We start from the raw sequence: 13,393 nt of genomic DNA on the forward strand, positions 1-13,393 counted from the left end.
TGTGTGTTGAAATATGTCAGAGTCATATGATTTCCTGTTTAAATTTTCAGTTATCGACATTGCTGGGTCAGAAACATCATGTTTATATAATGTAAATTCAGGCATGAAAGTAGTTACACAATCGGTGTTGGGTTTGGATCTTCTCCACCTACGAGAATTTGGTAGTAGTAGCAAGTTGTTTTGAGCAAGGAGTGTTTACGGAAGCGAAATGTGTAGATCTCGAAGGAAGTGGAATTTTAATCAATGGAACTAAGTGTAACATAATAGGACTAACCTTCCATCTGCCCGCGTCAATTTCAGGAGTCGTGCAGTCTAATGTTACACAGCCACAGCTGTACTGGCCAGAAACCACTTCAGAGTTTTTGCCAAGGCAGAATCTGTCCTTGTTAGCTCAAACTCTGGAGCCAGGTCTGTTGAGATCCGTAAACCAGTTCATTTCAGAGCAGGAGGGGCGCATATCAGCCGAAAGCTTGTGCAACATGTCGTGCAGTATAGGGAAAGGCAATGGCAAATAACGATCATTTTGAGCACCTCTGTGCCATGTGTCATCGCAGCCTTAACTTTGTTATGTGTTGTTTTCTTTCTGATCAGGTGGAGAGCCACTTCCCAGAAGGATCCGAGGGTAGTCCAAGTCCCAGTGGATTGGATACCAAGGGCGTTCTCCTGGATGGCAGGGCGTGTTGATCTGGTTTGACCCTCTGAGGCTGATGCGAGGTCCGCAGCCAGCCAGGGCACTCTTCAGCTTGCTACCGTGGACAGTCGTCTCGGCTTCCCACACAAGCCAGAGACTTTCGTGGCGAGGGGCCACAGATTCGAACGCCGGATCGGGTGCAGTTGTTGCCGCCACATTCCCAGCTACACCAGCCGACAGCCAGCCAGGGCACTCTTCAGCTTGCTACCGTGGACAGTCGTCTCGGCTTCCCACACAAGCCAGAGACTTCCGTGGCGAGGGGCCACAGATTCGAACGCCGGATCGGGTGCAGTTGTTGCCGCCACATTCCCAGCTACACCAGCCGAGGAAGAAGCAGCAACGGAGCCAGCCTACGGCTCCTGGTGGAGCAGCACGGTGTCAATGGGGATGGTGCCCGCTGAGTCGGCTGCTGGCGCAGCCATCCTGACGTAATCTGAACTCTACAGCTGGCGAACAAAGCTGGCAAGACACAGTGTTGCGTTGCACAGGTCGCTGGGGCAGTGGCCTCAGCATTGCGGGGCCTGTGACCTGGTCTGAGGTGAATGAAGTTCTGTAGTGGAAACGAATAAATCATTTGAAAAGCTCCGACGAGTTTCAATACAGCACCTCCTGGCACCCACCCACTACATTTGGTGTCAATATGCCGCATTTGGCATCTGATACCACTACAGGAGATTCCTTTTGGTACTAATATGGATTAGTTCACACTTTTCATTATTTAGAGTCAATTTCCACTTTTCATGCCACACAGATACAGTATAATTACTAAATCATTTTGCAATCTTCAGATCATCTGATGATTTTACAAGACAATAAATGACAGCATCATCCGCAAACAATCTAAGAGTGCTACTCAGATTGTCTCCTAAATAGTTTATGACTTTACACAGATCAGGAACAGCAGAGAACCTATAACACTTCCTTGCAGAACACCAGATATTACTTCTGTCTTACTCTATGACTTTCCATCAATTACTATGACCTGTGACCTTTATGACGCAGAACCATGAATCTAGTTGCACAACTGAGGAAATAGCCCATTGACATGAAATTTGATTAGAAGTTGTTTGTGAAGTACAGTGTGAAAAGCTGCAGGACTAATCCTAAAACAAACAGGATGGAATTTGGAAGCCTACTGGTTTATTTCTGAAGACTTTTCCCTCGTCCATAACACCTACTCAGCTAATGATGGAGAACTTCTCGATATTTAAATAGCAATAAAATAGTTCAAATAGCTACCTGACAGAAGAAAATTTTATACAGATCATATGCCAATAACTTATGCATTCAAAAAGAAGAATGAAAAGGTTTCACCACTGCACGTCCATTGTTTCCAGTATATTTCTCAGTTCACAAGTGATTTGCATAGTGTGTCTGGCACAGAAAATACACTGGCTGGTGATTTTTCAAGGCTGTAAGATTTAGAGATGATAGACTATGATGAAATAGGTACTTCACCAAAGAAACAGGAAGAACTTCAACATATGTAGTCAAGTTGCAGCACTTCACAGAAATTTAATGAGTTAAGTACTCTTGATCAATTAAGAATTCCGTGTGACTTCTCATCTGAAACCATTTCTCCATATGTTTCCAAACAATTTAGGACCACAGTTTTTAAGCATTACTATAACATTGTTAATTCAAGTGTGATATCTTGAGTAAAGCTATCATTCAGATTTGCCCTGCAAAACCTGAAGGATAGTCAACAATGGATTAAGACATATACAGCCTCTCAGAAGAGCTAAACTGCCAGGTATACTAAACCACTAACTGGAAAATTCCCCATTGTCAGTGAACGTTTTCACATGGTACCTGTTGATCTAGTGAGACCTCTACCACACTCCAATGGATTTATTTACTGTTTAATTTGTACCGATAGATTCACCACCTGTACAAAACCTGTCCCCCTTCGAAACACTGGAGCGAAGACCGTAGCAACAGCCTTTATTTCTTTGATTGTCAGATTTGGAACACCACAGCAGATGGCAACAGAGCAAGGAAAACAGTATCAATCTAGTATATTCTGAGCCTTACAAATATTTGTGGCTGTAAACTGACTAAAAATAGTGCACACACCCCACAGACTAATGGAAAAATTGGAAGGTTTAACCATACATTGAAGAGTACTTGGCTTGCTTTGTTCCTTCTGAAGTGAAAGAAAGTCTACAACAGTAGAAATGCTATATGGTACTACATCGAAACTGCTGGGAAACTACTTCCAATAACTTGATGTATCAATAAACACTGGCCTTCCAGCTTTCATAATTTAACTGAAGAAAAGAATGAATCACATGAATTCTTCTGAGTATTCCTGTATGGCCAAAGAAATTCCTTTTATCCATAAGAATCTTGAAAACACAAGTCATGTGTTTATTAGAATTGATAAGATACAGCCTGGGCTCTCACAGCTATATATGAAGGTCCTTATGAAGTGATTCAATATTTATCCAAGTACTTCACTGCCAAGATTAAACATAAACTAATCAACAGTTTCATTGATTAAAGCTACCCTTCTTTCTTCCTGATAAGGAATGTGTGTACCCAAAACCATAAATCCACTACTAGCTGAGCAGAATATGAAGTGTTCCCAAGAACTCCAGAAAGTTACATTGAGTTACATACACACTGAGTGTGGAGTGATGTGGGGATATATAATAAATGTAAATTGTGACTAAAAAGAAAATTATTTATTTCAAGGAGTCCAAACTGAATGTTCTCTTGTATGAATGTCTACATTTTGTGTTTTTAAGTGCAAGGACGGTAAAAGGGGAGTTGTGAAATAAAGTGTTGTAGTCTAAAATGGTGTTTGGTTTAGTTACATTTCAAAACACACACACACACACACACACACACACACACACACACACACACCCCAAAAGATTTCATGTTTAAGCACCTTGCTTTCTCGATAATTCCATATTTTCATTATGTTAATAGTTATGATTTAATTCAGTATAGGACCATAGCTATAATGTGGAAACACTTGTTATTCATCCTGCTTGTCTTATAGTTAGGCCAGCGATAAGCAATGTGCCTTGCTTGTTATTGCAACTCTAAGTACAATGGCATATTGCATGAGTCAGTCAACTTGAAATTGGTTGTTGCTTTCCAGATAGCCCTACTATTTCTCACAAACTGTGTTGGTGCTTAAATCAATGCACTTAAATTTCCACAATAAGTGTATACTGAAGATCTTAAGATAGGTGTCTTGGGTGCCCTTTAATGGAAAATATAAGACCTTAATAAAACACATATTTTATTTAGACAGTTACAGATTCAACAACAAACAGATAAATTACAGCTGTTATGTAATAAAATCCACGCACATGCGCGCGCGCGCGCACATACACACACACACACACACACACACACACACACACACACTTTCAAAGATTTACATGTCCACAGATACTGTACAACCATTCAATGACGGATCACAGATATTTAATCAAAAAGATTGATTCTAGTAATCAACTAAATTTGAAACTAAAAGATATATCTACTGTTTATCACAGGCTTGGAAAAAAAAATACTTTTCTCACAAAATAAAAAATTGGAAAGAATACACAGAAAGTAAATGTAAGTATCTGTGTGTACCACTTACAGGAACAAAAAAACTGTCATCTCCCTGTTCTTTCCTAAAAGTTTTGAGACATAAATCTTGTTCTCATTTCACAAATAAGTGCATTAAATACATCATACATATTAGATGCCATTTAACACAATGTAAAACACTTCACATAAATAGCAGAATATCTTCACTCTACTGATGACCATTTCTTGTTTTAATTGAAAATAAATTTTTTGCAGTATACTAACATTCAATCCTCCAGCATGTATTTCTACTTTTCAATGATGTCACTTATGTGAGTAAATGAGCACAGAAAAACAAAAATTTCTGCAACCATTATACCATTTCAAGACGACAATTATCATATGACAACTGATGGTTGAGCAACAAGAACATTTAAGATAGTATTACAACTATAAATTAACTTATTAATAGTTTTCACTGCTGCTCAATTTGTGAATAACAATCTAAAACCTTATATGGATGATGACAAGTAATGGTTCTGGAAGCAAGTCACATCCGGCCTGTTTACTGCTAAACACATGTTACGATTCATGCAGTAAAATATTTGTTGCGCTGTTGATGTCATTGTTCGCGCTTCGCAAAGCACTCAGAACTCTTGTTCGTTCAAATCCCATCTCAACTAGTGTTTGGACTTGTTCTTCTGACGGCTGAACACTGTTCTCTGAAATGATACCAATCGTCGTTATAAGAATTTAATGTGTTTTGAACATAAAAACACCTTCAACCACTGAATGTTTACAAAAAAACCATAAGAAAATCATTACTATGAAATAATAACAGGCAAACACATGTACTCACCTTCAGGTACAGCATTTGGTCGCCTATTTCTGAGGAAACCTCCAAATAATGTTCCATTTTCCTGAGGCCAATAGTTGTCAGGTCCAACCAAGGTTTCAGCAAAGCCCTGACCCTGCTACAGAAAAAGGGATGCGACTGATAATGACCAGCATATTTACACTTACTATAATATGTAAAGCTAATTTTTATCATCCATTTAGCTTCATTCTTAAAAATCAGTAATAACCCTAGATATAAAGCACAACTAACATAAAAAAGCTAAAGCATGTCTTGACATACTAAGCACAGACTGTTACTATTGTTTTATAAAAAAATCTGATATTTCAGTAGTACAGAAACATGATAAATATTTTTAGGCGATATGTGAAATGAAATGTGGCATGGCTATCTGCCACACATTTGTTATATAGAAAATAACACTAACAACAGTCATATGCCAGTGCCAGTGATCAGCTTTTCATTTGCACATTATCACGTGAAAATTATTTTTACTCCTTTGTTAATGGAGAATTGTTTTTGCTCTAATTACAGCTCACATAGAAAATCACAAAATGGTTGCAAGAACATGGCAATGCGTAAGCTAATACAATATTTTGCTATTTGTGTTTAAATTATGAGTTGTGAATAACGGAATGTAATGATGAAAGTGTTGCTGCAGCAATGATGTCAAAGATGAACGAACAGCAAGAAAGGTGCAATCGAACTACATCTGAAGCAGATATATCAAAAAATCTCATTATAAGATAAATTAAGATAGAAAATGGTTTTCACATGACAAATTAGGTCACTTAACAACAAACTATATGGTGGACTTGGTTAGTTTTATGCAAGAAAAAGGGGCATGATCAAACAAGTGCCCCAGCATATGCAAAATAAAGGTATGTGTTATGTTGTCCACTTGCACAACATCAATAGGAAGTTCAAGATATTGCAGCTGCATAAATACTTCAAGTTTTAATGGTGAGATACATCAACTTTTTCTGTATAAATAAACAAACTTGACTGTGGTGAGTGGTACACTGTCAATAGTGGGACGCATCACATCACACAACACAACGTATCAAATTGATTTGTACACCATGTATCAGCCATTTAAAACTCTAACATGGACAGTGCCAAAGATGTACAAACTGAAAGATTTGACATGGGTTGAATTTATGCACAGGTTTTCAATGGACAGAGCAATATTTTGAAGATAATTGGTTTTGTCAGGTGGATATTTTAACTTATTTTCTGTTAAGAAATCTGCACAAAAAGAGTAGATGAAATAATTAAAAGCATGGCAAGTCATTTTTATTTTTCAAAAACAACATTGCAATTGCTTTTTCTGCATCCAGTGGTCGAAACGAGCTTTATTGTCTGGCTGCGAAGGTTGTTAGTCAAGGAAAGTCCTGTGTTGTTCCTGAAACTGATCATACAAAGATTGTGTGATAAAATGAGTCATCACAATAAATGCTACATGCACCAGTTTTTGAAGGCTTGTGGTGTAAAGACATTGATTGATAGCAGCTTTTGTGAGGAGAGTGTATATGGTGGTAAACATCAGTGGCTCAAGTTTGGTGAAAAGTGTAGAATCCCACTAAACATGGTGAATTAGTTTATGCAGATGTTTGTGGACCAATGAAAGTAAATTATTTGCAAGGTCATCAATACTTTGCTGTTTTTAAGAATGATTTTCCCAGTTTCACAAAACTATACCTTTTGCAACTCTGTTTATTAAAATGACAAAGGCTAAAGTTGGAGTTACCGTGACAGAATTATGAACATCTGTTGGCAATGAGTTCCACAATGAAGATGTAAATAGGTTTTCTGGCTCAAAACTGGACTGAAAAATTCAATTACTGCACTTCATACTTCTCAGCAGAACGGAATCCTGTGTATGATGCCAAATTTTTGGTTCTGGTTTGTTGAACACTTCCCAAAAGTATTTTGGAGGAAGTAATTCTGCCTGCAACACAATGCTGCACAATGGAATAGTTGGTGCAGAAATAAAAATTTCGTTACAAATCACACGGACATTTCAAAATTGTGTGTGTCTGCCAGCAATGGAATGGTGTCGTAGCCGAATTTCAACTTGGGAGGGCTGAAGTACAAACAAGCTGGGAACTCAGGTCATCAGATTTTGTGAGAAAGAAGACCAGAGCAAGAGATTCAGCACTCTGACAACAGTGTGGAACAGAGAGAATGTGCTATTGCAAAGTGGCTAAATGTAGTAACTTCACTCAGAGATGTTACAAGAACACCTTCAGTGTGCAAATATTACATAAAGGAACACACTGAAAACCTGAACTTAAACACTTGACCAGCTGAGAGTGCTGTCAGGTTCAGAAAAGGAGAGCACATTTGGTCACAAGAGCATTGGGAGAGGGTGTGGGGGGAAGAGATCAAGTCACTGTCTTCGCTCTCCTCAGGCTCATTCTCAGAGTTAGGCCATCCCATCTGCAGTGGAAGACCAGCTCTATGAAACCACAAGACGCTCTTGTGAATGCTGCCAGCTTGGAGTCCCCTTCTGCAAATCCAAAGTCATCCACCTGTGGAGGGGACTTCTGATCTGCAGGTCACAATCCTGCCAGTCAAAAAGCTGACTGAGGATGAGGGCCAGGACGATCTTCCATGGATGAAGAACCAATCTGCCCACCTGCAAGCTGTTCAACTTAGACGCTGGGAGGCTGTGTCACCATCCCTGCGGGAGCAGTACAAGCACCACACTTACAAGCTGCATGCTGGGACCATCACTCGGGCTGTCCTTCATGTTGCTGCTAGGGCTTCTGCCTACACGCCATCTCAACAACCGACAATAGGGGCATGCAAATATGTGGGCACGAGCCTAAGTGCAGCTTCACTCTTCCAGAGTGCTGAGGCTCTGACGCATCCACACCATACCAGGCTGCGGGACGCAGCGACTGCATCCTCTTACAAAGGGGCTGCAGCACTGACTGCAGGCAATGCTAGGATCTGAGACTGATAGTTCCCTTGCAGGAAGCAAAGATTAGGGCCATGGGCATGTTTGTAAGAGGTATTTCAGCACATATGTTGTGAAGGGTAAGAATGAAGAATTCAAGGGATTTGTCCTCCACTACCATTTCCACATAGTTTAAGGAAACAGATTGCAACCCAAAGAGAGAGTGACCAAGGTATTTTCTCCTCTTGACATTAAACACTACAGCTGTGGACAGCAGGCCACATGAAGAGGCAATGTCGTCAACCACAGGGTGTTGAATGCGGTCAGGTTGGACATAATTTGTGCGATTGCAAAAACAATAAATTACAATAAGAAGCAGCTTGAGTCAAATGCAAAAGGGAGCGCCTTAACTGTCAAAGGTCATTTCCAATAAAACAGTACACTGCAAGAATGAGTGCAGAGGCAGACTGTTGCTTGATCGGCACAGTAGGGAATAAGGAACATAAATTCTTGGTCGACACAGGTGCCTAAGTATCATTTGTATGGACAACTTAGATAGGAAGAAACTTCAGCCTCCATGATATAGGTTACGTGAAGTGGGTAACAATGAGGTAGAATCCTTTGGGACAATGCTGCTCACTTTTAGAATTGGGGCTGGAAAGTTTAAGAAGCATATGGAGGTATTACTACATGCTGGTGAGGGCTCTGTGTAACTTTTGCGGCCTATGTTCGAACTTTATGAAACTTTGTTTCCATTAGGGGAGAAGACTGCTAGTGAAACAATGTACCAAGGTGTGCCTGTCATATAGGCAGTACCAGCTAAACCTGTACATGTGCACTAAAGGTTAATTCGCAGGATAATCTATCAGCAGGTACAGGAAAATTGTTCAGAGTTGTGATTGGTAGAACCACTGATGTGCAATAAAGAGATAGGTAAAATTATTTAATTGGACAGATAAAAAATCTACTCACCAAGTGGTGGCAGAACACACACATAAAAGACTGTTGTAATTGGCAAGCTTTCGGAGCCAGTGGCTCCTTCTTCAGGCATAAGGGTTGAAGGGGAAGGAAGAAGGGTGATGGAATAAGACTGGAGAGGTCTAGCAAAAGGGGTAGATATTGGGGAAGTCACCCAGAGCCGCAGATTAGGGGAGACTTACTTTCCTTCTCATCATGTATGGTGAGACTTCACTGGAGCAGTCACCCAGAACTGCAGGTTAGGGGAGACTTACTTTCTTTCTCATTCTGTATGGTGAGTCTCCACTGATCCACAGTACTGGTTGACTTTCCCAAAATCTACCTCTTTTCCTAGACCTCTTCAGTCCTTTTCCTTCCTCTTCAGCCCTTCTGCCTGAAGGAGGAGCCACTAGCTCCAAAAGCTTGCCAATTACAACAGTCTTATGTGTATGTTCTGCCACCAATTGGTGAGTAGATTTTCTATCTATCCAATTACATAATTCTGTCAATAAAAGAGTTAGGTAAGTCGCACTGTACGATGTGCAAGAGCTTAGAACAAGTTACACATACAGACGGAATATTTATGGTTCCTGCAAATATAGACTATTTTGGCACGGACAAGACGAGTCTACCAATGGGCCAAACGATTGCCAGTTTGAGTGTCTTGGAAGAAGAATATAATGACAGGCTGAGTAACAAGTGCAGCCACAAGCATATCATTAACAATTCTGCACTATGTGATAAACATTTGCAATGGAAAGATAGGGAAGACGGGGAAGCTTTACCGCTTAGGATCTTCGATTTCTTCAATGTAGTGGGTCCGTTACCAGCAACACTGATTACAAAGCATGGGACACTATGAGGATGCAATGCCCTAGTGCATAAGAAACCATACAGCAGGCTGTTCCAACCGAGCTCCAGGCAGTCGGAGCGCTCACTGCGGCAGCTCGGAGCCCGCGTGGAGGGGGAAAGCGAAATCACTGCCCCCTGGCCGCATGCAGCCACAACTGACGCAATAATCTTTGTTCAATGACAGCTATGACTAGCCACGGGAGCCCTGTACCTCTGCTGGAGGATACCTTTCTATTCATTGAGAGGGATGGTCGTCCGCAGTGTCTTGTATGTCATAAAGTATTCAATTCTGCAAAGAGGTACAATATACAATGACATTATACACGTCTTCACGCTGCGCACTACGATCAGGTAGAAGGCGTGGCACGCAGAGAACTGGTAGCCAGGCTTAAGAACGACATAGCAGGAGACTTAAGTTCAAAAACAGTTTCGTAATACGGAGGGTATCAAAACATGCAACATAGTTCGTGTTCTGTAATGCGTTTATAATTTTCAGGTGAATGAGAGTGGAGAAAACACTACTGAATCTGCACTTCGAGCAAGCTACAGGGTCGCTCACATCATTGCAACAAGTGGCAAGCCATTTTCGGTGGGACCACTCGTAAAATCGTGCATGGTAGCTGTTGTAGAATGTTTGTTTCCAATGGAGGTGCAGGCAACTGAAGGGGTTTGCCTGTCGAAGCAAACAATGTCTCGTCGAATCCTGGACATGGCAGCGGATTTAGAGACACAGCTCAGGAGAAAGGCGGAGAGCTTTGTTGCATTTTCGCTAGCGTTTGACGAAAGCACCGACATATCGGACCATGCTCAACTTGCAGTCTTTGTGCGTGGTGTCGACATGGAGCTGCAAGTACCTGAAGAACTCTTGGATGTGGTGTCACTCGATTACACCGCAACAGGACGTGACATTTTTGAAGCTGTTTGTGAATCAGTGGACAATATGAATTTGCCGTGGGATAAGCTCCATTCTGTAGCGACAGACGGTGCACCACAAATGATCGGGCGTCACCAAGGTTTTGCTTCTCGTTTGAAAAAATAAACTCAGGGACGAATTCGGGAAAGACATTTTGACTCTTCATTGTTTTATTCACCAAGAGGCACTGTGTGCTGAAACAGTAGAGCTAGGTGGCGTAATGAAAGATGTCGTGAAGTGTATGAATTTTGTGCGGCGTCACGGTATGAATCATCGCCAATTCAAAGGATTCCTGAAAGATATCAAAGTGGAGTATGGGGATATACCTTACCACAGTACAGTTCGTTGGCTGAGTCGGGGAAAAGTTCCTGATGTTTTCTTTGCCATTCGTGAGGAAATATCCCTTTTTCTTGAAATGAAAGGGGAAGAAATGTGTTGTCTGAAAGATATAAAATGGATATCAGACCTGGCGTTCCTAGCTGATATAACTATGCATCTGAATAATTTAAATCTGTCACTGCAGGGCAAAGGGCGGCTAATCGTTGACATGCACGACCAGATCAAAGTGTTCATGGAAAAGTTACGTTTATTTGAGAGGCAGATGAGTAATGGACATTTAACGTTCTTCAGTCGTCTTGCTTCTTTAGAACTACCTGAAGGTACTACTTTCGGCGATTACCAAGCAAAGTTAAAGCAGCTCCTCATGTCGTTTGAAACACGATTCCGAGACCTCTCTAGTTTGGAAATGGAACTTAAGGTGTTCAGCACTCCCTTTTCAGTTTCCCCCGATGACTTGTCACCGTCACTTCAATTGGAGATAATTGATTTGCAAAATTCAACTTTGTTGAAAGAGAGGTACTACAACACGTTGGATTTGTCACGATGGTATAGTTCATTACAGCAAAAAACATTTCCCAAGCTTCACAGCAATGCCGCTCAGCTCATGTGCATGTTTGGATCTAAGTATTGTTGTGAGCAGCTTTTCTCAGTAATGAAAAGAGTAAAAAGTAAGGAACGATCATTTCTTCAGGATGCAACAATGAAGGCCATCCTCCGCATTAACTCTGCGAACACTTTGACGCCTGATATTTCAGATCTTGTAATGAAAAGAAAATGTCAAGCTACAGAGACCCAATAAAGTTAGTATGCAATTTCTTGTAAAACAGTTGTTTCTTATTTATTTCCTGATCATCGTATTTCCTGGTGTAGCATGTCACCACGTCTTAGCAGCTAAGAGTATGATGATGTCGATCTTGTAAGGTGCAGCTGGCACATCGAAACACTTGCCTTGCCGCCTGCCTCAGCCAGCCGTGCCACATGCCGGCCCACTTGACTGATTACAGCGAGTGACACGGCTCCCTGGAGCAGGGAGCGCTCCGCAGCTCACAACGGAGCCGACGAGCTGGAACAGCCTGCCATACAGGGTTCCAAAGCAATTAACAATCTCTAATGGTGGAAGCAATTAACAATTGCTAATGGTGGAATTCACTGAACACCAGTTGGCTGATGGAATCACTGGGGACAGTGATAGTCCCTGGAGTCCAAACATGGTCAATGTGCCCAAAAGTCATCGGATGGTACCAAAAAATATCGGCTCTGTTGCAGTTTTTGTTTCACCAATGCAGAACCTGTCAGCAATGCATATCCCATCGCAAACGTCATGGGGACAGCCGACAATCTGGATCAACGCAAATACTTTTTTGACTACGGATTTGAAGAGTGGCTACCACCAGCTTGAAGCAGTTCCAGAAGACCAGCCAGACAGCTTTTTCCACACCATGTGGACATCATCATTATCACAGTATGCCATGTGGACTAAAAAATGCACAGGCTACATTTTGGGGACTCTCAGATGGACCACTTCATGGATTGAAGCCTAGGAAATGCAGGGTGTATCTTGATGACAACTGTATTTGCAAAGAATATGGAAAAAATGTGAAACAACTGGAAGAAGTCTTTAAGGGGAGCCAGAACGATGAAAATGACAAAATTAACATTTTTTGGTTTCTTTCATTATAAAATTATTTGGAGTTTTCTGAATAAAACAAATCAAGTTTCACCCTTCTAAGTGAATCCTAAGTGTGTTTTTTATTGCTGCTAAGTGTATGGATTGCGTTGCATTGGCAAGGGCAGTGCTGCAGGGACAATGTTACGTGGAATTATGAACTTGCCAAAACCACCAACAAGTTTGGATTTTATAATAAATTGGTGGGATTTTCTGTTTAAGATATTGTTCAAGAAATAATGAAGAAAGCAGTTGAAGAAGCTGTAACAGATAATGGGAATTGTAGAGATTTAACTGTTGCTTTAGATGGATCATGGCAACATAGAGGTTATAAATCTCTAAATGGAGTTGTGACAGCTACCACAGGAGACTGTTGCAAAGTAACTGATGTTGCTATTATCTCAAAACATTGTAGATGTAACGGCAATACCAAGGACGAACATAGTGAAAGTTGGGAAGCAAATTTTCATGGCACGAGTGGAGCAATGGAAGCAGAGGGAGTGAAAGCAATTTTTTCCAGATAACAGGAGTGGTATAATGTACGATACACTAACTATCTAGGAGATGGTGATTCTAAGGAATATAAAGCTGTAGAGGAACTCAAACCTTATGGCAATGAAATTCACATTAAAAAACAGGAGTCCATTGGACATGTGCAGAAGTGCATGGGGGCTCACTTG

At 41.0% G+C, this 13,393-nt stretch overlaps 1 protein-coding gene across 2 annotated transcripts in view; it reads right to left on the minus strand.

The window, feature by feature from the left end:
* Positions 1-3,930: 3,930 nt before the first annotated feature.
* LOC124776392 (rhomboid-like protein 18) overlaps positions 3,931-13,393 on the minus strand; it is a 63,050-nt gene continuing 53,587 nt past the window's right edge. The window contains exons 7-8 of one of the 2 annotated variants that reach the window (XM_047251366.1): positions 5,085-5,196; positions 3,931-4,947 (exon numbers count right to left, since the gene is read on the minus strand). In XM_047251366.1, coding sequence (XP_047107322.1) covers positions 4,808-4,947; positions 5,085-5,196 — 252 coding nt within the window. In that variant the 3' untranslated portion in view covers positions 3,931-4,807. Of the gene's footprint in view, positions 4,948-5,084; positions 5,200-13,393 lie in introns of both variants that reach the window. The other variant, XM_047251365.1, reaches the window with a different exon arrangement.

This window comes from Schistocerca piceifrons, chromosome 2 (assembly GCF_021461385.2).
Source record: "Schistocerca piceifrons isolate TAMUIC-IGC-003096 chromosome 2, iqSchPice1.1, whole genome shotgun sequence".
Taxonomy (NCBI): domain Eukaryota; kingdom Metazoa; phylum Arthropoda; class Insecta; order Orthoptera; family Acrididae; genus Schistocerca; species Schistocerca piceifrons.